Source organism: Montipora foliosa, chromosome 12 (genome assembly GCF_036669935.1).
Source record: "Montipora foliosa isolate CH-2021 chromosome 12, ASM3666993v2, whole genome shotgun sequence".
Classification (NCBI taxonomy): domain Eukaryota; kingdom Metazoa; phylum Cnidaria; class Anthozoa; order Scleractinia; family Acroporidae; genus Montipora; species Montipora foliosa.
Window position 1 is genome coordinate 14,310,243 of NC_090880.1, and position 20,000 is coordinate 14,330,242.

Below are 20,000 nucleotides of genomic sequence, written 5' to 3' on the forward strand. Positions count from 1 at the left end.
GGCCTATTGTATGATAGGAGTGAACAAAGGAGTCATCTAGGCAAGTTCATACTAGGCTCCAAGTAGGCCATAAGTGCGACAGAAACTCAAATCAAGTTAAGGCATGTTTTGATCTGCTCAAGTATGCATTCGAGGGCGACAAACCTAGACTTGTGATCATATTGCAGAAATTGCTCTAGAGAGACGTGAAGTTTCCAAGGCTACAAAGTAAGGTGTTTCAACTAAAATAAACCCCATTCACATTGAAAGTTGAACTTGGGCATACTTAAAGCCTTCTTACATTCGTAGTATGAACACAACTGTTTCATTAAGTAACAGCCCAAAAGTCAAGACACACTGCTTAAGGGTACAAACTATAATATGCAAACAATCTTGAAAGACTAAAGTAACAACACGGCCCTTTGAAAAAACATATATCAGAGCAATATCGACAGACAAGTCAAGCAACCATCAACTTTGTACAGTTCAGAATTCTCCAGTTCAACCTTTGGACCAGGGAGTTGCTTAAATGAACCATAACTGCTTGGGATTTCACTTGCTGGCAAGTGAATCAGTGTATCATTTATGTACAGACAATTTGCTGCTTTATCTTCATGAACCATAAGTTTCTCATACTTGAAGCGGCCTTTGTTCTCTATTTCATTCCAGGCGGTTTTCGAGGCCTCACTTCCTCCAACAACTATTATGTCTGGCCCGGCCATTGTCATCATCGACTTGAGATGTAAGTTATCCCTCACTGTTACACCTGTCACTGGGTAATTTGGAAATGCTTTCGCTAGGCTTTCTAATCCTTGATGATTAGTCCTCGTAGAAAGTCCCACGAAAAATTCTCTACCGGTAAACAGAACATCCCCACCGTCTAGAGTCGCTGGCTGGTTCATTTCTTGTACTGTCAAACCCAAATCCTCCAACACTTTCTTCATCTTTACAGACTCACCGCGTCTGCTTGGATGTCCCAGCTGAACGAGTAACGCGACACCTTCACAAACCACGGCAACATCTTCAACAAATACACAATCTGGGTGATCTTCGTCTGCTTGAAGTTCTATTACTTGTAATCCAAGGTTTTTTAAAGCTGAAACATATTGAGCATGTTGACTCACAGATTTGCTATAGTCTACGACTCCCAAGGAATCACTTTGTCGCTGCGCGAGGGTAGGAAGTGACGACGGGACACCACATACGATCGCCTTTGTGTAATGAAATTTTTTAGGGTTCATTGCCACCAATCTTACTACCTTCAGTAAGTCTTCTGGGTTTCTTCTTTGTCAAAGCGTGAATAAGCGCAAAGAGCGATGGGAAGGAAACCTTACTACATTTTGGGAGGGGAGGGTATGCTGAAAGAAGCATCTTTTTGCATCAGGATTGGATAGCCGAATCATGTGCAAACTAGCGCAGGCCAAGTGTTGAGAAATTCTATTAGCATATCAGCTCCTGAAAATATGTAGATCAGAGTCTCTCTCATCGGTTTTACTTTCCTATTGCATTTAATTCTAGAATTAGGAAATGACACTGGGTCCTCAAAATCTGTTATTCCCCCTTCCCTACCAATGGGGCTAAAGATAATGGTGCACTAGCCCTCTGGGTTGAGTTATTTATAGCAGGATCAGTACTAAAACTCGGTTAAAATCCAATCAAAATCTATTATTAGGTGGCTGGTCTGCTGCAGTGTCACATACCTATACAGCATGCCCCTCCAGCCCTCTCTAAGTTATACTTGACAGAAAGACAGTTTTTGGTCTTACCTACCATACAAAAACACAGTTAGCCCAAGGCATACCATCGTTTTTAGTTAAAGGTACTGGTAGGTCACTCGCATAAATACCAACAACACCCACAATTCCTCTATTCGCTCAAAACGTCAGCTTTCCAAATCTTTCACAGTGGTAATGAGACCTTTATCAACGTTTGATAAAACCAAATTTTCCCATTTTAATCATTGTTGGTGTTTAATTGAGAAATGTAATTTTGGGGACTTCTAACCCACATTGCTGGACATAACTGATGCTTTAAGTCAACAGCACAAACAAAACTCGGATTGGTCCAAACTGGATCACAGACCGGAAGTGAAAAACTAATTTAAAATGAATCAAGCTTGAATTAATTTCAAAATGTAAACTATGAAATAAAGTGTTCAGTGGTTGAACAATAGCTTTGGATGGTGTCGCACAGAGAGTTGTTGACAAAATATGTTTAAGTCACTACTGTGATCCAATCTGTGATCTGGTCTAGTCCGGTCCAATGTGGATTTTATAGATGCCACTAAGAGGACACTTTTCACTTTCAATATAGGAGTGCATCAAATTGGGTGTGCTTTTGGATACATCTGCTGTCAGACAGTCTTTATGAGTAAGGGCATCCTTTTTGCTGCATTTAAGAGATTATTTTAAGATGTAAATGTGGTCACTAGAAAAATACCATATCGCTGATTTTCATCCTTGAAAAAAAAATTAAGTGCAAGGAAAAAAAGCATAATTCTATGCTCATTTGAAAGGCAGAAAAAAAACTGAAAAACTACTGTAACAGTACATTCCTTTTTTGATCTCTTCTTTCATTCCAGAGTTATTGTTGAAGGCATTTCAAAGAATAATTTATTATTGTCTTGACCTGACCAGAAGTCACAAAATTAGTCAAGAGTGTTGTTTCCTAAAACTTGGAACCATTACAAATATTATTATTTCATTATTCATTCAAAATGTTTAGAACTCTATTTTTGATTGGCTTTGATTACCTGTATAAGTTTAGTTCACTGACAAAACAGTGCCCATAATTTTTATATTGCAAGGCAAATAACCTATCATTCAATAAAAATTGTTGGATAAATGACATCATTATTGTAGTCATGAATTTTTTTATAGACAGCTGCTTAGTAGAAAAAAAAAGGACGTAATCAGTTTGTTTTTTACATCTTTGCAAAATTTTTTTGAATGAAAATAAGACATGCAATGATTAAATTATCATTTGGTGCCAAGTAAGAATTATAATGTATGCAGATCTTAAAGGATCTTCTCTGCTTTAGCTGTCTGGGGTAAGAGCCACGATCTGCACAATTCTTCGTATCACAGGTACACACAAAATGACACCTACTAGACAGTCGCCATTAAGTTTATTTCATGTGAAATATTATTAGTATTCTACTTTTTGCCATTATGCACAATAATTGTTAACTGTGAGTGAGCCAGGCTGAAAGCAAATTGTGATGGCAACATCACAGTAGCCCATTTAAATGCACCTAGTAGACATGAAATATTTACACATGATATACATGTAACATCACCAGAAACAACTGTTATAAACCCTAAGGCAAAGTATGAATGACCTTACACAGATGTTTATATTTTATGATTTTGTGATCTGTGATTTTGGAATTTCAAAGATTTTTTGACAAAAACTTTCAATATCTCTGGAATGAAAAAATACTTCAAAGAGGGACACACTGTTCTCCTTCAGTGAAAGGTTGTTGCACCCTTTCAGTTGTGAGAGTAAGACTTAAAGATTTTACTCTGTCTACTCACTCATAAATGGGGGCTGCTTTAAACAAATGGGTTAAACCTAACTTGCTTTAACTTTACATGGACTTTTAAAAATGCCTGTGCTTCAAGTTCCTATTACTGTATGTTTCACAAAGAAAACTCCACGAAAACACTCCTATCAAAATCTCTCAAACTGAAGCAACAGGTAACATATAATAGAAAGCTCTCTCTAGTATTGCTGTAAAATTCTCAAAATATTCAGATTAAATTTCCAAACGCCAAAATGGAAAATGCATAATATGAATGCAAAACTGCATAAGATATCAATGGTCAATTTTCAGACCTTTAGAAGCCTAGTTGCTAAAAACAAGTAAAACATCTCTCCTTGTACATGCACTCAATATTGACACTGTGTTTCACGAGTCATAGTCATCATCTTCGTCATCAAATGAATTGCCCATCATTCCTGGTATATGGCCAAGCATTGGAATGCTCATGGATGCTGATGATTTAGACCTAAGGAGAAAACAGACACATGTACACAAGCAAATAAGTTACAAAAAGTGCACACCACGCCTTAACCCGGCTGCTGACCCCTGGGAGTGAGACTTATCTGACTATACTCTGTGGAACGCTGGACAATTTTGCACCTGAGGAGCCAATGGGTGACAAGAAAACAGAAGTAAGATTGTCCACTTGAGTGTAGTTCTGGGGACGGGCTGTTGTTGATAATAAAAGCACTTGCAATGGACAACCTGATTGTTATCAGTGGATTCATCTAGGGGCCACAACTTGATTATCTTACTTCACCAGGGCAAGATGCCAAGGTCATACATGGATTATACAGCAGTAGTCAGAGGCACCATAGTATGCTTTCGGTTTAACATTTTCCTATTTCCCCCTTATTCACAAGAACATATAATAATATTATTATAAAAGGAATAGAAACAGGGCAAAAGGGAAAAAAATTAATGGTTTAAAATTGGTTGGGTAGGAGCGAAGCAAACATTGGCTACGTAGCTTTGAAGAACATCACTTGAAAGAGCCTTTTAGCAAGGCAAGTTAATGGTGGACTTCTGAAACTACAGTATCTGTTCAAACAAAAGACCTTACAGGTATGTGTAGAATAGATTGGTGAGATGCCTGCCTCGCCTACAAGCAATATTTTGCACTGAAAATGGTTACTAAGGAAAGAGGTACACATGTAAAGATAAACCTAAACTTTAAATAATTTATCTATCTAGCTTGGCAAGGTTGACCCATGGGTCACAAATGCACAGCAAATGAACCTTAATCAGAAACACCAGCTGATTCATTAGTTATTCATATATTTCCTTTCAGTTAATATACATTAGGCTACCCCAATAGCGGGTGCTGAATTAAAAAGAAATTAGTCTCACCATAGAATTAGAAACTTGCATTATCATGACAAAAGACTGAATGAATAAAAGTCACCTCTTAAAAAATTAATGTACGTGTGGTTGTATTAGGTAAAAAAAAAACCAGAGGAAAAGAGGAGAAAACATTTAAGTTGCACCAGCCTAAACAAATATAGCATTAATACAAAGCTTACTCCTCATTTTCATCTGTACTGGGTCTTGTTAGTGTTATTGATGGTACTGTGGATGGTAATGATGTACTGCTGGAACACTTTGCTGTGGAATTTGTTGCACTGGTATGATTGCTTGTTCCTTCCGATGAAGAGTCTTCTTCCTAATTGCAATTTTTCAAAAAAAGTTGTTATTTACAAACATGTTTATTTAGTACAATGACTGGTAGGTTTCCAGGTGTTATATGTAAATGTAAAGTTAATGTTGCTGATTGGTTCAGCATAATTCTCTTTCAAGTAGGGGTGGAGATAATTATTCAGCAGACCGTGAACTGCACACGAAATCCTTAAGCTCGATTTTCTAGGGCTTTTTATTTACACCAAAATTACAACTTCTTGGACCTCCTGTCCCGATGGGTTTTAAATTAAGATATCACTTCCATAATGTCATTTCTAACAGATGATTGTACTGCCCCAAAATACTGTGAGAGGAATTTTTCATCAGTCTTCAGAGACTAATTTTATGACATCTTTTCTGCCCAAATCAAGTATGAGATAAGAGTTTTGACTTTGGTGCATGATATTTCCTTCAATTCCCAACACATCAAAAATTCTTCACATGGCAGTGGAGTGCATTCATCTGTGACTAAGATGCAACAAAATGCAGTTGTTTTTGCAATAAAGCGAAGGGACAGGAGCTTCTGCAGCATTTTTGGTTGTTCTGAGTTTGAGGCCTCAAAACTAAAAGGCAATATTAAATACCAAAAACCTAAAACTTTATTCAAATAATTCAATCTGTTAGCTTTAACATGATATGGAGTTTGACCCTATACAAAAAATAGCGGTGCAACAATAAATTTTTATTTTTCCACAGACACCTCATTTTCCTTTACTGAGACCTTACCTCAGGAAATGAGGTTTTAAAAGAAGAATCAAGTTCAAGAGCACACAAAGATGTTTAGCAGGGACTGTGGAATACAGAAAGCTTCACTCACCAATTGCTGCACATGTACCGGTATTATTTGACTGATAATAATGAAACACTGGTAATGCACAACATAACTTGGACACAGATAAAACAAATCAAACTGGCAAAAAGAGGTTTATAATAAAATTAACAACCTCAGATTCAAGTTCATCTTCAGATTCATCAGACACTGCAGCAACAGGCTGAGGTTTCCTCTTTTCTGATTTCTTTCTTTCCTTGTTCTGCGCCGGAGGTTTTTTCGGTGCCCTTTTTCTAAACAAGCCAGATTGAATGTAATAGGATCATTATTTTATACTATTATATACCGGTAGATACAGATGAAATACCAGGATTTCTCCTTTTACAAAAAAAACATATCTTCACCACGCGCAGTGAACATAATTATCATTTTTATCTTTCACATGTGAGAATATAGGTGTCGTCATGGTAAAGAACATGATTAGCCAATAAAATTAACCCGGGTAGAACTCTGTTGAAACATCTCCCCCTCCGTTCAACCATCAGTGACCACATATTATTTCCAAACAGTGGAAAGTTCTTCGTACACATTCATCTCATGCCACGGTCTATTTCTTTATTTTCCCACAGCCTTGCTCACATCAAGAATGACACGTCACACATCGGAGCGCTCCAAATGGTCACGTGAGCAAGTTGAAATTCAAATGCGATAAATCATTTTTTTCGGGGTGCAAACAGTTTAGTGATTTCGGTAGTAAAATCCGTATCCCTGCGCAGCCATGTAATATTCTCTATGTATTGTATATGTTAAAACAGCCAAAAAGCCAAGAAATGTATGGTGAAAAAAAGAACCTAACAGGGCAAAGTCATAATTCAATAGATCTATTTGTACATGTCTACCTAAGTCAACTTGACTTGGCATCTTTGGTTTTCAGATGATCATAACACAACAAAGGATAAAGTGTGCCATTAAAAGTGAAGTCCTCTTGAATTTTTTTCTGATTGCCTTAGGCTAAGCAAACTTGTGGCAAATATTTTAAGGGAAAACCGTCTCTAAAGAGGGGGGGGGGGAGAGTGGGGGGAGAGTGGGGGGGGGGGGAGTGGGGGAGAGAGAGACTCTCTGAATTGTTTCATTTCTTTAAATGTTGTATCAACTGACTATCCAACTGTGGATCCACTTCCATGTCTGGGGCCAATTCCCAGAGCGATTCGATTAGTTCCATTTGTTGATCTGACTGTTATTCAACTTTGCATTCTGTTACATTCTAATTGCAAGATAGTTTTGCCTGCTAATGATCACTAATCTAAAGTATCATGCAACTTAAATAATATTGAACGACCAACCTTTTCGGTTTAGGTTCTCCATCCTGTTCCTCTTCATTTGAAGGAAGATCGGGTACATTTGCTACCAAGTCTTTTAAAAAGTCAAACTGGTTTTCGGACGTAATACACCTCTTTCTGCAGATTCAAGCAGAAATTAACCTAACAATGGTTGATTTTCAATTTTAACAGCCTTCATTGTTGTCAAAAGATATGTGCAAGTCATAATAGATTGTGTTCAAAGAAAGTGCAGTAACCATTTTGTTAAAAAATTTGTGCAAATCAAAGAGGAGAGTACAATCTTATCTACCACTAAGGATGCTCTCCATTTGACAGAACTGACTGGCCAGACCGAGCATTTAAATTAACAAATTTCAAGGATGACATACATTGTATACTCCTCCAGAAGAATGCAAGGTATCATCATTCAAGTGTTGAATTATTGCATTTTCTTTGCAAACTGGTGGGTTTCTGACAAAAGGTAAGCACCCCTAGATCCTTTCTTTTAAAAAATACTATGTTACATGGGTTTGATATTAAAATGCCCTACATGACCATTCCAGAGGGTCAAAGGGAATTTAATAAGAAAGATAAAATTCCTCGGAATAGTCTTCCAAAGCAAGCAGTCCTGTGAACATCTACTTTAGAAATGTAACTGAAGGAAGTTACAATAGTCAAAATTTTAACAAATAAACAAAAACTGATATCTAACTTAACAATATACATGAAAAAATTACTTGATTCTGATTGGCTGAGAGCAGTGCCTTTCAAGTGCAACACAGTGCAAAAAGTGTAATACCAGTGCAAATTACACATCCGAATTCTTGATCATGATTGGCTAACAAACAATAGGGTTTGGTCAGAACCAATCAAATCTTTTGTTTTCAAATCAAGCAAGGATCCTGGATGGCGTAATTTATGGTGCAATTTTTCCCTGATTGCGTGATTCATGTCAGTTCTTCCGCTTAACCATCTTAAATTTTTCACATATATCATTAAAAGGCAATCACATGATTGTTCTCGCGCAATTGGGAATAAATAAGCAGGGCAAATTGCGCTTGCCCTACGGGCTTGCGCAATTTTGGTCGTCTTTGAAAAAAATTATTTGTGCTTATTTTCTTCCAAATTGCACTTGACATCGTGTGATTACCTATACTAACACAAGTGCAAATACGGTAAAATATTCATGAGTTAAAGACATCAATCAGCAGTCATTACAGACTGAAGAGATCCTTGAAATTCCAAAGAAATTCATGAAGCTTTGAGTGGATATAACATTGGTCTGCAATACGAATATTCCGTCAAGCTTTCGAAAATAATCATTCACGATCGAAACACATTGAAACTGTCAGATTCGATGAAGCAAAGATCAAAAAAGCAACATTTTACACTTCAAGGATAATTTATACTTTTGTGGAGTTTTTAAACTCATCAAAACTACTTACAGATGTGCTGGTGTCATGGTTTTAGCGTTTCTTGATCTGGTGTATTCGCTAGCTCTCTCCACCAGCGACTGCAGAAACATTTCAAGAGCCTTAGCTAATCCAAGAAACAAATTAGTTAAAGGGAAAAACAATATTTGTGTCGACGAAAGCTATATTACTTGCCTGAGAAGCTAAGGAAAAGACAATGTAAATAAATTCGATTTCAGTACATCATTTTTTAGATTCAGGAAAATACGAGAGCACGTACACTGTGATAACAGTGGGATAACAGTCACATAAATACAATATAAATTTAATCAAGAACGGGTACGCTAGCTATTTGGTACAACATCCCTGGATCCTTTACTTCCTGACACTACGTGAAAGGATCTGAAAACTTTGCGAAAGGTGAGCTCACTGCTCGAGGATCCCAAAAAAATTACAGTAGCTAATATGAGTATTAAACACTCTAAATCTGAAATGGTAAGGATACAAATTATCACAGGTACAGCCGCAGCAACCTTGCCCACATCCTCGTCTGTTTGCATAATTTTCTTGATCCGAGCCTTTAGAAACAAAAGTGAAAGATTACAATATGCTGTTATTTGTTATCAAAGAGCCAAAAACGATTTTACCGGAGGGAATCGGGCATTGAATTTCTTCTTTTTGCTTGGCATCTTGACGGATCCTTGCGTTTAACTCCCGCGGTACCAAACAAAGATCGGTCAGATACCACACGCTTAAGAGCATGAGCTTAACATTCGGTCCCAGTTTTAACTCAACCCTCAACAACACAGGTTTTCAAAATCCCTGAAACCAAGAGTACTGCTGTGCCAACAACTTACGAAACCTTGCAATGTTTTTGCGCGTTCTTCCCTTGAAAACTGGTTGAAAACGCAGGAGCAGTAATTTATGTTCTCGTTACGTTCCGTAGTTATTTTAGACTTTGTTCCCTGTGTTGTAAAAGTGTTTTACAAATTTAAGTAGTTGGTTTATTTATCATACCTAAAGAGTAACTTGTTAAAATGTGATTTCATTGACTGATCTTTACTTTTTTTAATCATTACCAGCTAAAATTGATCACTCAAGTTCCACGTCTAGTACGCGTCGTTTCCATAGTAACGAATAAAGAGAGGCATTAAAAAGATTTACTCTTGAATTAATTACGTCATATTGTTTGCAATACGGTCCGTTTTAATCGAGCTTTTATCTAGATTAATGTACAAAGCATACAATAAGCGATTCTCTTGGGAAAAGATGTTGCTTGGTGCTAATCGAGTTCATTTGTTTGCTCCATTATTTCTCTGTGTGCGCGTGTTAAGAAAGTTGGCGAAAGTGCGTCTTTTCTTGCACAGAAAATGACTGTGGGTTTGACAGACTTGCTTGATTTAGCCATAAGTCCACAGATCGGACCAGTAAATTTCTTTCATTTAAGAAATCTACTGCATACAATAGTTGAACATTTTGGCATCGGCGAAATAGAAGCTCAGCAGGCACAGATAAGAGGACCACACTCGGTGAGATCTTCGTCGTCTCAAGGTGCATCCAGCAGTGATGAAGATTCACAAAGCGAAAAAGAAGGTTGGTTTTTCGCTACGAGCCTTCATTATTTTTTCAAATCCGCGTTATCAGTGTTCATTTCATGCCAACTTGGGCGATATGTTTAGAACTCATTGAGGATTTAAGGATTTAATTCTCAGTCCCCGTGATAACACTTCAACTAAATCACAAAAGTTCATTTAACACCAAATTGCCCAACGTCTGCTGCGAGAAAAAGAGCCTCTGATCTTCTATGACTCCCTAAAAGCCGCATGTATTCTTTGTCAATACTTCACTTAGACCATGTTTTTGTCAATTTCCTTCTTTTGTTTACACTCACAAAATGTTGAGAATTCTATCAAAACAAATTTGGTTATTTGTTTGTTTTCACTTGAAAGTGCCGCGTCGTTTCCGGGTAATTTCACTATTGCGCGTTGTTCGTATTTTTTCACTCACTTGGGCGATGTGTTTGTCGAATACGATTTACAGAGTTTTTTGTTTTACTTTCATTTTGTTTTTGGCCAAATCTTACTTTTGACAGATAACAATTACTTAAAACGAAACACAATGAACGGACCAACAAACAAACTTGCTGTCACTATTCTCACTGCATAATTAATTAGCTCATTGCAAAACACGCCGTTATCCCATCACATTCCCCCGTTTCCGCCCGTGCTGATAGCGTCAGTGATGCTTTGCGCCATTTCGAGTTTAAATTTGCTCTCTTCGCCTGGAGCGTGGTCTTTTCGTCCTGTACTCCACAAAGACAGTCGTCTTTTGCGACCCACCCGCCTCCCCTGGTGGAGGTTGACGAAGCCCCTACATGCTCTTATCCTCGTTGCATGCCTACTGCCTCATCAGTCGCGGACTCTTCCCATAACTTAATCTTATGCGATGAGGTAATGAGTATGCAGTGAGGATATGGTACTAAATTGACTCGGCCTCCAATGAAATGTTTGCTGAAAAAAGCTAGAAATTCAACAAAAAACATCTTTTCACATTGATGGATTAACTCGCTCTACGGATGCAGCAAAAAATTGCAACCAAACAAAGTCTCCGAAAAACTAAGGTTTTGCTAAGTTAAAGTCCAAAAAGGTGCTTTATGATACACATGTATCATGTTTGGAAAACACTAAAAACAGCGACATAAGCACTTTAAAACCCAAAGTGATCCATAAGCATAGGATCAGATACACGAACTAATTTTCATGACCAGTGCGAGTACGAGTGTGATCCACGTAGTGCGAATTCGCCTGCTTTTAAAGAGCATGGATGTGTAAAACATGTGGACACATTGACAAAGTTCTGCTAAATCGTGGCACGAACCCGAGTTCATTCCTGCACTCCTTAAAGATGATCTGGGCACCCAAAAAGAACCAATGTATACGGTTGCTATGCCACAGCCGCACCCGAAAATGGGTAGGTGCGCTTTGCCAGATTTTGAAGCATTGTGAAGGGAGATTTATAAGTAATCGATTATGGACTTGTTACAATTCGTCGTTTGTTTTTCTAATACAGATCGCGAGATCATTCTCATAAGAATTTTTTATTTCAAAGATAAACATTTGCTTGCATGCGAGAAGACAAAAAAGATAAAGTTCTGTTAGATGGTGAGACGGGTACTAAAGACCGCATGTATTTGTGCAACGAAAGGTGACATCAATGGGCGGATGCATAATTATGTGGATTGTAATGTTGGCAGAAGTAAAGAACTAATCTGCCCCGTTTTAACTAAGTACGTGGTCTATTTTGTGAATTATAAGCTATTAGTGACTTTTTCTCTCATAAGATAGTCTGCATACATTGCATTCCCCATTTATGATATTCCGCAAATGTCACATGTCATCTTTGATCCTGAGAGCCGCTGTGATGATACGAAATGGGCACTCAATACCTACTAAAGAGGTCTGCTAGTCGCGTTTTTTCTTGCAGTTACAAATAAGCAATAAACCCTAGCGTCAACAAAATCAAATATAGTTTCCGGAACAGGAGAAATTTGAACAGTGATACGAAACTAGCAAAATCAAGGATTAGTGAGGTCCATTCTATTCCAATTTGGGTCGTCGACAAGGCATTAGAAAGTAGTTGTATACTTTTGGGGAGAATCGTTTCGTACCCTTTTCTAGTATTTGTTCAGTAACGAAGGTACTGTATTACACCATAAGTATTTTGACTGTGATCTTGCAGCTAACAATCTCATTAAAAACAGGTATGGAATACATGTGTTATAATAAAGTAAAATCGATTCCTTCACAGAAAGCGAAACAGATTCTGTGGAAGATGACCACGTAGTCGAAGAGGAAGTGATGCAAACGATAATTGATGAAGACGGACAGGAAAAAACTGTGACTGTAATGATACAAAAACCAGCCAAACCCAAAAGACAAGGAACAGAATTGCACGATAAAGACAGCAATGAAAAGGACGGAGAACGAAGGAAGAGACGGAAGGACAAAGAGAAAACAAGATACAAAGATGACAAGGAAAGCTCACGAGAAAACCTCGAAAAGAAGGGAGACGAAAAAGATGACAAAAAGAAAAAGAGAGATAAAGACAGGAGTAGTGGATACGGCACTGACTCAGTGTACGGCAAGAAAGAGGAGAAAAAGAAAGAGAAAAAAATGACTACGGACTCTCTTAGCGAAGTTCCAGAACTGATCAACATCAACCGCAGATTGGAGGCAGCTGAGACTGGAATCAAGGGTTTAAGAAATATTATCGACTCTATGGTCAATCAGGTTGATTTTGGCGACGACGTGGGAGGAATACTAAAGGCACAACTTGATCAGGTTCAACAGCAACTCAGTAAAGTTGAGCTTCTGCCAGAGGGTGAAGCTACGAAAAAGGAAAAGAAAAGAAAACGATCCAAAGGGAAAGGGACCCAGGAAGTAAAGAAAGAAGGGATCATTACTGAGGGATCCCAACAAGCCCTAGCGAATGATGATCAGTCCATAAACAAAATTCCCGAAGTTATTCCACCTCCTGCTGCGAGGGTGTCACAGGATTTACCGAAACTGCAACCGGGACAAATTTCTTCACGCCAAGACGAAAAACGTAACGTCAGTTTGTCAATGAAAGGGGAAATAACTCCCAGCCAGGGAGAAAAGACGCCTTTACGTAAACGTACAACACTGGAAGATTTAAAATTACGTAAGAAAGCGCGCGAAGAAGGAGTTACCATAGAGGAAATTGAGGCCCGTCAAGAAGCCCAAGAGAGCAAAAAGGAAAATAAAGATAAAGAAACGGAAAAGGGAAAAGAGGATGAGAAAGAAAAGGCAGAAAAGAAAAAAGGTGAAGAATCGAGTTCGGATGATGAGTCGTTGGACTCAGAAGAGGAAAGAGAAGCGATGCAAGAGATGATACTGGAGGAGATAGAATTAGCACTGGAAAATAAAGACGATCCAGAGTCACAAGCTTATGCCCTGCGACTCAGCATTGAGCGGATGAATAACATGAGAAAAAGCTTTGCACAGTCACAAGAAGAGTTCAAGAAGGAAATGGAAAAGAACAGGAGAGCTATTGACTCAATCGTCAGGGATTTAGCTGCTTTCCGTTCGGCGAGAAAAGCGCAGGTTAGGATTAGCTGTCATTTTTTTGAATTCTTTAAAATTGTGGAATTTGAAATCTGGGCGAAGGATTTCCAGTTTCGAACTAAAGTTTCTCACAACTGAGAAACAGAGTCCACCAGGGATTTTTGGAAACAAGGCAGTGGCGTAGCTAGGATTCTTCAAAGTGGTGGTCATATTCTCTCACATCCAGGGTACCTACCGGTCATCCACGGTGTTTTCGGCAAAATGGACAATTTTTCGGATGAGCAGCGATTGCGGGCGGGGGGTGGAGGGGAGGGGGGGAAATAAGCCTAAAAAATAGCTGCATACTATCGATCTTAGACTCCGTTCACGGACGTCACGTGATGACATTTTTTGTGGCTCTGCAGTTTCGAAAATACCGATCACGTGGCGCTATTCCTTCGTTCTTTCAACGGCCGAGAAAAAAAAAACCTGAAGGAAAGTTTCCACCTGCTTCTTATTTCCTCAGGCAAGGCTGCTCCTGGGTTACCCGTAATAGCTTCGGCCGGTTTTACTCGCCGTTAACGTCGTTTCGCGCTTTTCTCTTTGGGGAGAGCAACAGAAAATAGCGTCACGAGATCGGTATTACCGCAGAGCCACAAAAAATGTTATCACGTGATCAGATTTTTTTAACCGCAGACTGAAATCAACGGTCCGTGAACTGGGCTGAAAAAAAGCCCTTGTCCACGGACGTCTGAGATCGATAGTACATGAAGCAAGTTGCAGGTGACATAAATTACTCTTTTCCAGTCTCACAGATATGGTTTGTATTATGTTGTTGACAGTCACAAAGGGGGGGAGGGGGGGGGGGGTCACGGGCACCCCAGGACCCCCCTGGCTAAGCCCCTGCAAGGTAAATCGGTCATTTTGATCTCAATAACAGGGAAACAAAGCAGTTTGGACTGAGTACGAGCTCGGAAAAGAATGCTTCTCTTAAAGGAAACAAAGAGGATCCCCAGGGAAATTTCACAATACTCTTTACGGCCAAAAATAAAAAGATCCTTTTCAGTTTACACTTTTTTCAGTATAACACTTATATATCTTACGGTTTGTGTTTGTGTTTGTGGGCCAACTTGAATTAACATCCGGAGAGTTAGTCCAATCTATAGATTAATTCAAGGCCACAAGTAAGGTGAGGCAACGTGCACTTTCATATGAGCGGCGGATGACTTGTCAAACGGGTAAATGTCTCGAAGCCCTGTTAGGCATTTTGTTATCCTTCCAAAAACGCTGCTTTTCTAATTCCAGTCCTTTTACGTCGAGCCTCGCTCACATGCATGCCACGGGTTGGGGTTTTTGATGTTGCTGCCATGTTAGTGAACGAAAACAACAGATCTCTCTTTTTTCGTCCACAAAAGAGGTTTGTCCTGAAATTACATCATTGTCATTTGTGTCTCAAGAGATTGGTTGCCAATTCCTTATTGTCAGGTTTCAATAATATAGCGTGATATTCTGCTACTTTTTTTTTAACTGAGAGAAAAGAAAACGTTTGCATTGGAAAACAAATGAATTCCCATAAAAAAAATGAGGACACCAAAATAGGCGTCGATATGTCCCGTGAAAACCGACGGTGGAACGACAACGATGACTAAAAGAACGATATTCTGAACAATAAGCTTACAAAAGAAAAACAAAGGTTCTGAATGCCCCGCATGTGCGTTCTACATTTTTAGTGATACGTTCCTTTGCCGTTCTTGTCTTGACAACTACCTGAAATGACCAAATTTGATTGACGTTAATGCAGAGTAAGGGAGCACTTGACAGTAAATTTCCCTTCCAAACAGCGACACCGTTCAACCAATCTCGTTCCCTGAACCTTGATACACACTTTCCTTGCGGAAGGACCTGGAGCAATTGCAAAATTATTTCAAAAACGGGAAATACTATTTTTAGACAACGTGCCAATAGCCGTCGTTGTGGTCCTTGCTTAAAGCTCTCTATCTTCGATTTCTCCAATCAGCGGTCATGAATAGCACTATTCACGGACTTGACCTAAAAAGATCGCAGCCACTGGAGACAGGAATGTTATCATGACATATGGCTCTACGTAGAGCGGTGGCCCATTTGTACGCCTGAATTGGTGCCCTGACCAATCATTTGTTACTAACAAGAAAACACCCTGGGATTCATTTGACCTCTCCAGTTTATCTTGTTCCCTCTTCTTATTTCTAATTTGCAGGACGCTGAAGGCTTCAACGCTGTTCATCATGTCCATAGTATGGTTCTTGAATTGCAAACAAAACATGAGAAGATGGTCCAGACCACTACGGAACTTGTAAATGAGTACAACAGACGCGAAAAGAGCCTGGAAGAACTTTACAATGCAATGGATAGACTGGAACAGAACAAAGCTGATAGGGAACACGTCAATCAAAAAATTGGCATCAAGGTAACTGAGTCAGGGTTATGATAACAGCATTTAGTGATAAATACCTGATAAAAAGTTTAGACATGGTAGCAGTTTGTCTTCTCGTTACCATCAACTGCTGATAACAAGACGCCTGGGAGGCGTTCACCCGGCCGTGCGGAGGCTTACATGACTAGATTCATAGATTCGCGGACAAAACAACCGGAATAAAAGACTACAAAATAACGACCACAACAGCACAATTAGCTTGCGGTCAAAGAGCACTCACTCACAAGACTGTGCGAATTTTGCAGCTTTGCCATGCCGACGATGACGGCTCGTATCTCGATTCCTGCCTTACTTGCGTGGGGGTTGGGCCTTAGAAGCGTATCAGTCAACGGTCACAGAACATGGAAAGGCCTGTTCTCTTTAACACCAACAACGATAACAACAACAACAACAACAACAACAACAACAACAAAGGACGGGAACAGCATTAAAATGAAGTGACTATAAATTTAAAGTTCTTTACAAGACTACTTTTGACATTATTCATATACGTCTCTTGCAAGTGGAGGATTGTTTAAAAAATGAATGATTTGATGATTACCTAAAAAGTGCTATAACTATCACCACTCTCTTAAAGAAATAGTAACTGCCGAGGCTTGGAACTCCGCGTTTGAATAACTTGAACTACTTGCAGAATAAGACATCACGTCTCGAGTATCACATTCCACGCACGTATAAAGTGTAAAAATAAAATAATATTTTATTTTTACACTTTTTATACGTGCAAGTAGTTCAAGTATCACAATTCTTCTTATTCTTTACCAACAGGCAGACAAAGGCGACCTGGAGTCAAAAGTCAGTTTAAACCAGTTTGACGAGAGTTTCAACCTTCTGGATCGCGGGCTCAGCGATGCTCTGGAGAAAATGGAGAGTCAAATGAGCATCGAAGACGCACTGAGAGAAACACTACAGGAATTGCAGAGTAAATTACACCTGAAACTGGACAGACAAGAACTGGATTCGCTCCGCGATCAGCTGGAATCACGTATCAGAGAGGTACAGGTAATACGAACAACAGTGAAGGAGAAACCCACCGACGATGGAGAGCCAGCTGGATTCAGAAGGTAAGAAGAGTTTCTTGTTTGGATATGACCTTAACCTCGATAACAGGGTTTCTCTTTAGCCAGTCCCGCCCAATTCCTAAGCTCCTAGATCAGAAGCCCTTTCTCGAAGCTACCGAAACCGTTTCGGGCTTATTTGGGGAACCAGAATTGTCATAAATTCTTGAAAAAGATGACGTATCAAAACCGAAAAACTCTATTAAAGTTAAGGAAAGCTTAAAAGAATTAATCCTTTTCGACGTTCAATGTCATCTCTTTAGACTGGAGAGGTGAGGGGAGGGGCTTTTTTCAATTGAGTGTCGAAAGTAATTGGCGAATTGCTTTGGTTTATGATTTCTTCACTCAGAAATTGGTTCAAAGTTCTCACGCGACTTTTTCAACCTATCAGAAGTGAAACCAAAAGCAAACGTGGCTTGCGCGTGCACATTTTCCCGCCCTTTTTGTCGGCTACGTGTAATTACTTCGAGTTTTGATTTATTTACTGAACTGTCTCCGTCCTTTTTGATTGGCCAAAGTAATTACTTTGGTTTTGGTTTTACGACACTTGATTGAAACTCGCTCTACCTTTTGAAGTCAATTTGAAAATATAGCATTATGTTTTCTGTGAGCAAACTCGTATGTTAATGAGACAAAATGTAAACAATAACGTCAGCAAAGATTCCCCTATAAAAAGCAAGAGAGAGGTCGATAAAATTTGGGCTTTCAATGAATAACAAGCCACTGATCACGTTTTCTTAATGGTTACGAAAAATAAATTGACCTAAGCTTTTCTTATTCATTCAGTAGTCTCGTTCTGTTTCCAGCGTGAGGGTCAGGAACTGACGTTCTATCTATTGTTTTGACTGCAGGAACCGACCGGAGAAAGTTCATTGCATCTCATGTGACAGGCCCTTAGAGGTACAACCCGGTGAGATTGGGCCCAACATGCCTAAGATGCAAAGCTTGCCGGGTCAGAAGTCTTCCAAGCCGTACACGACATTTGAACTGGAGCATATCCGACAACATCAGAAAATGAGCACGGGAAAAAAACCTCCAATAATAGCTGCTGACCTCGGCTACCACGCACAAAAATTAAAGAACGAGGTGGCAGCCATGACGGGCCTGGTTGATATGATAGATCTTCCTCCTTCGCAAAGATACTGTGGGGGCTCACACACAATCATGCACCCATACAGACGCTCATTCAAGTCAGGTGGAGCTCATTTTAATCAATACGTCGTAATACGCGAAGAGAATGAAGCCTCGGTGACATTACCTCGCAGAGACTTCATTGTACCGCGTGACAATAATCTAAAGCGTTACACAAAACCTAAGCTACCAGCCATAGGCCAGTCAAATACTCGAGAAGCCTCCCCTTCTCCAGAGTATATTGCCGAATTTACCGAGAGGCCTCTCAGTGCCCCAGCCACGCCCTCAGTAGGTCACAGTCCCCAGCGCCAACTCAACTCACCCCAGCTTCTCACAGAGACAGTTAACCAGTCTTCATCGCTAGTGGAAATGGAGAAAATTACAGTTACAATTCCTTCTCCAGGCGGTGAGTCTTACACGAAACAAGAACTTTAAAGACCAACCATGTTTGGTTCTGTTTCGGGACTCCCTTAGGCTTACCCCGCCCCATTTTCAGGGCGCGGTAAGAGAGAGTCCCGGAACAGGACTAAACCATCTTTACGCTACAGCGACGGTCGTGTATATAGACGGGAGTTAACGCCATAAACTTGATGTGCATATGGATGGAAATGGTTCAAATGTGAACAAGTGTGAAAGTCATGTTAATAAATCAAACGATACCCAATGCGCTCAAGAATGATAAGTTCCTTGCTTTTGCTTTGCTAAGTCTGAACTCATACAGCTTTTGGTCGAAAATAAGTTTGCATTTGCAGATAATAGCGAGGTTGTAAATTGAAGTATGGGATGAAATAGCGAGGTGCCATCCAAAAATTTTCAAGGATCGCGTTTACTTTTGGAAGCGTTTGAAGCGAATAGGAATGAAAAACGCCATCTGCAGTCAGAATGAAATGAATTTGTTGATAGAACCCGTTGGGAACTCGGAAAAATCCGAGCCCCAGATGGGATTCGAACCCACGACCCTCCGTGATCTAGTCGGATGCTCTAATACTGAGCTACTGGAGACTCTTTATAGTATAGTATAGTTTATTCACCGTACTCTCGCAGCAAAAGCTGAATTTCAGTAGGGGTCGAACAGTAAAATTATATACATCACATACATTTAAACATAGCTCATGGTGATAAAACTCCCGAAACTTTCGGTACGCGAGTTCACTTTAACATCTCTAGCTGACCCGGATCTTAATGTGTAGCCATGGCTAACTTGAGTGACCAGAGGGATAACATCTCTTATGGGTGGGATCTCCTTAGCCTTACTAAAAAACTTAGCTGACAGATTTGCACGGCGGGCTTCAAGAGAGGCAAGACCAGTACTAACACGTGCAGCCTCATATTTAACCAAGGGACACATTATTCTTAATGCTCTCCTCTGCACCGACTCAATAACGCTACTAAGGTACCCAGGAAGGGCGGACCACACTGGTGCGCCGTATTCTAGAACAGACCGGATCAAAGGGCAATAAATGCGAACAAGATCTGCTTGCTGAACGCCAGCCTTCTTGAGTACCCTTAATGAATATAGTCTTTTGGTGGCCTTCTTAACGATGAAGTCAACATGCTCATTCCAGGACAAGTCAG

At 39.6% G+C, this 20,000-nt stretch overlaps 3 protein-coding genes across 3 annotated transcripts; 1 reads left to right on the forward strand and 2 right to left on the reverse strand.

Moving 5' to 3' along the window:
* Positions 1 to 340: 340 nt before the first annotated feature.
* LOC137978494 (N(G),N(G)-dimethylarginine dimethylaminohydrolase 1-like) lies at positions 341 to 1,354 on the reverse strand. Its single transcript, XM_068825448.1, has one exon. The coding sequence runs from the start codon at positions 1,218 to 1,220 to the stop codon at positions 417 to 419; it is 804 nt and encodes a 267-aa protein (XP_068681549.1). The 5' UTR covers positions 1,221 to 1,354; the 3' UTR covers positions 341 to 416.
* Positions 1,355 to 1,907: 553 nt separating this feature from the next.
* On the reverse strand, positions 1,908 to 9,434 carry LOC137978495 (dr1-associated corepressor-like). Its single transcript, XM_068825449.1, has 7 exons — positions 9,348 to 9,434; positions 9,206 to 9,278; positions 8,734 to 8,827; positions 7,313 to 7,426; positions 6,145 to 6,262; positions 5,047 to 5,186; positions 1,908 to 3,989 (listed from the first exon to the last, which is right to left on the reverse strand). The coding sequence occupies exons 1-7, from the start codon at positions 9,387 to 9,389 to the stop codon at positions 3,890 to 3,892; spliced, it is 681 nt and encodes a 226-aa protein (XP_068681550.1). The 5' UTR covers positions 9,390 to 9,434; the 3' UTR covers positions 1,908 to 3,889.
* Positions 9,435 to 9,997: 563 nt separating this feature from the next.
* Positions 9,998 to 18,995, forward strand: LOC137980221 (glutamine-rich protein 2-like). The gene is made up of 5 exons (XM_068827613.1): positions 9,998 to 10,293; positions 12,508 to 13,823; positions 16,000 to 16,209; positions 17,005 to 17,300; positions 18,146 to 18,995. Exons 1-5 carry the CDS (start codon positions 10,071 to 10,073, stop codon positions 18,858 to 18,860), a joined length of 2,760 nt encoding a protein of 919 aa, XP_068683714.1. The 5' UTR covers positions 9,998 to 10,070; the 3' UTR covers positions 18,861 to 18,995.
* Positions 18,996 to 20,000: the final 1,005 nt, after the last annotated feature.

What these genes read in the sequence shown, in the direction of transcription:
- LOC137978494 (XM_068825448.1), bottom strand. Translation starts at nt 1,220, where the DNA reads ATGAACCCTAAAAAATTTCATTACACAAAGGCGATCGTATGTGGTGTC.
- LOC137978495 (XM_068825449.1), bottom strand. Translation starts at nt 9,389, where the DNA reads ATGCCAAGCAAAAAGAAGAAATTCAATGCCCGATTCCCTCCG. An exon ending in GGCTGTACCTGTGATAATTT is followed by an intron (nt 8,828 to 9,205) that starts GTATCCTTACCA and finishes TTCTTGGATTAG; the next exon opens with CTAAGGCTCTTGAAATGTTT. An exon ending in AAGATGAACTTGAATCTGAG is followed by an intron (nt 5,187 to 6,144) that starts GTTGTTAATTTT and finishes AATTGCAATTAG; the next exon opens with GAAGAAGACTCTTCATCGGA.
- LOC137980221 (XM_068827613.1), top strand. Translation starts at nt 10,071, where the DNA reads ATGACTGTGGGTTTGACAGACTTGCTTGATTTAGCCATAAGTCCACAG. An exon ending in GTTCGGCGAGAAAAGCGCAG is followed by an intron (nt 13,824 to 15,999) that starts GTTAGGATTAGC and finishes TCTAATTTGCAG; the next exon opens with GACGCTGAAGGCTTCAACGC. An exon ending in GAGCCAGCTGGATTCAGAAG is followed by an intron (nt 17,301 to 18,145) that starts GTAAGAAGAGTT and finishes TTTTGACTGCAG; the next exon opens with GAACCGACCGGAGAAAGTTC.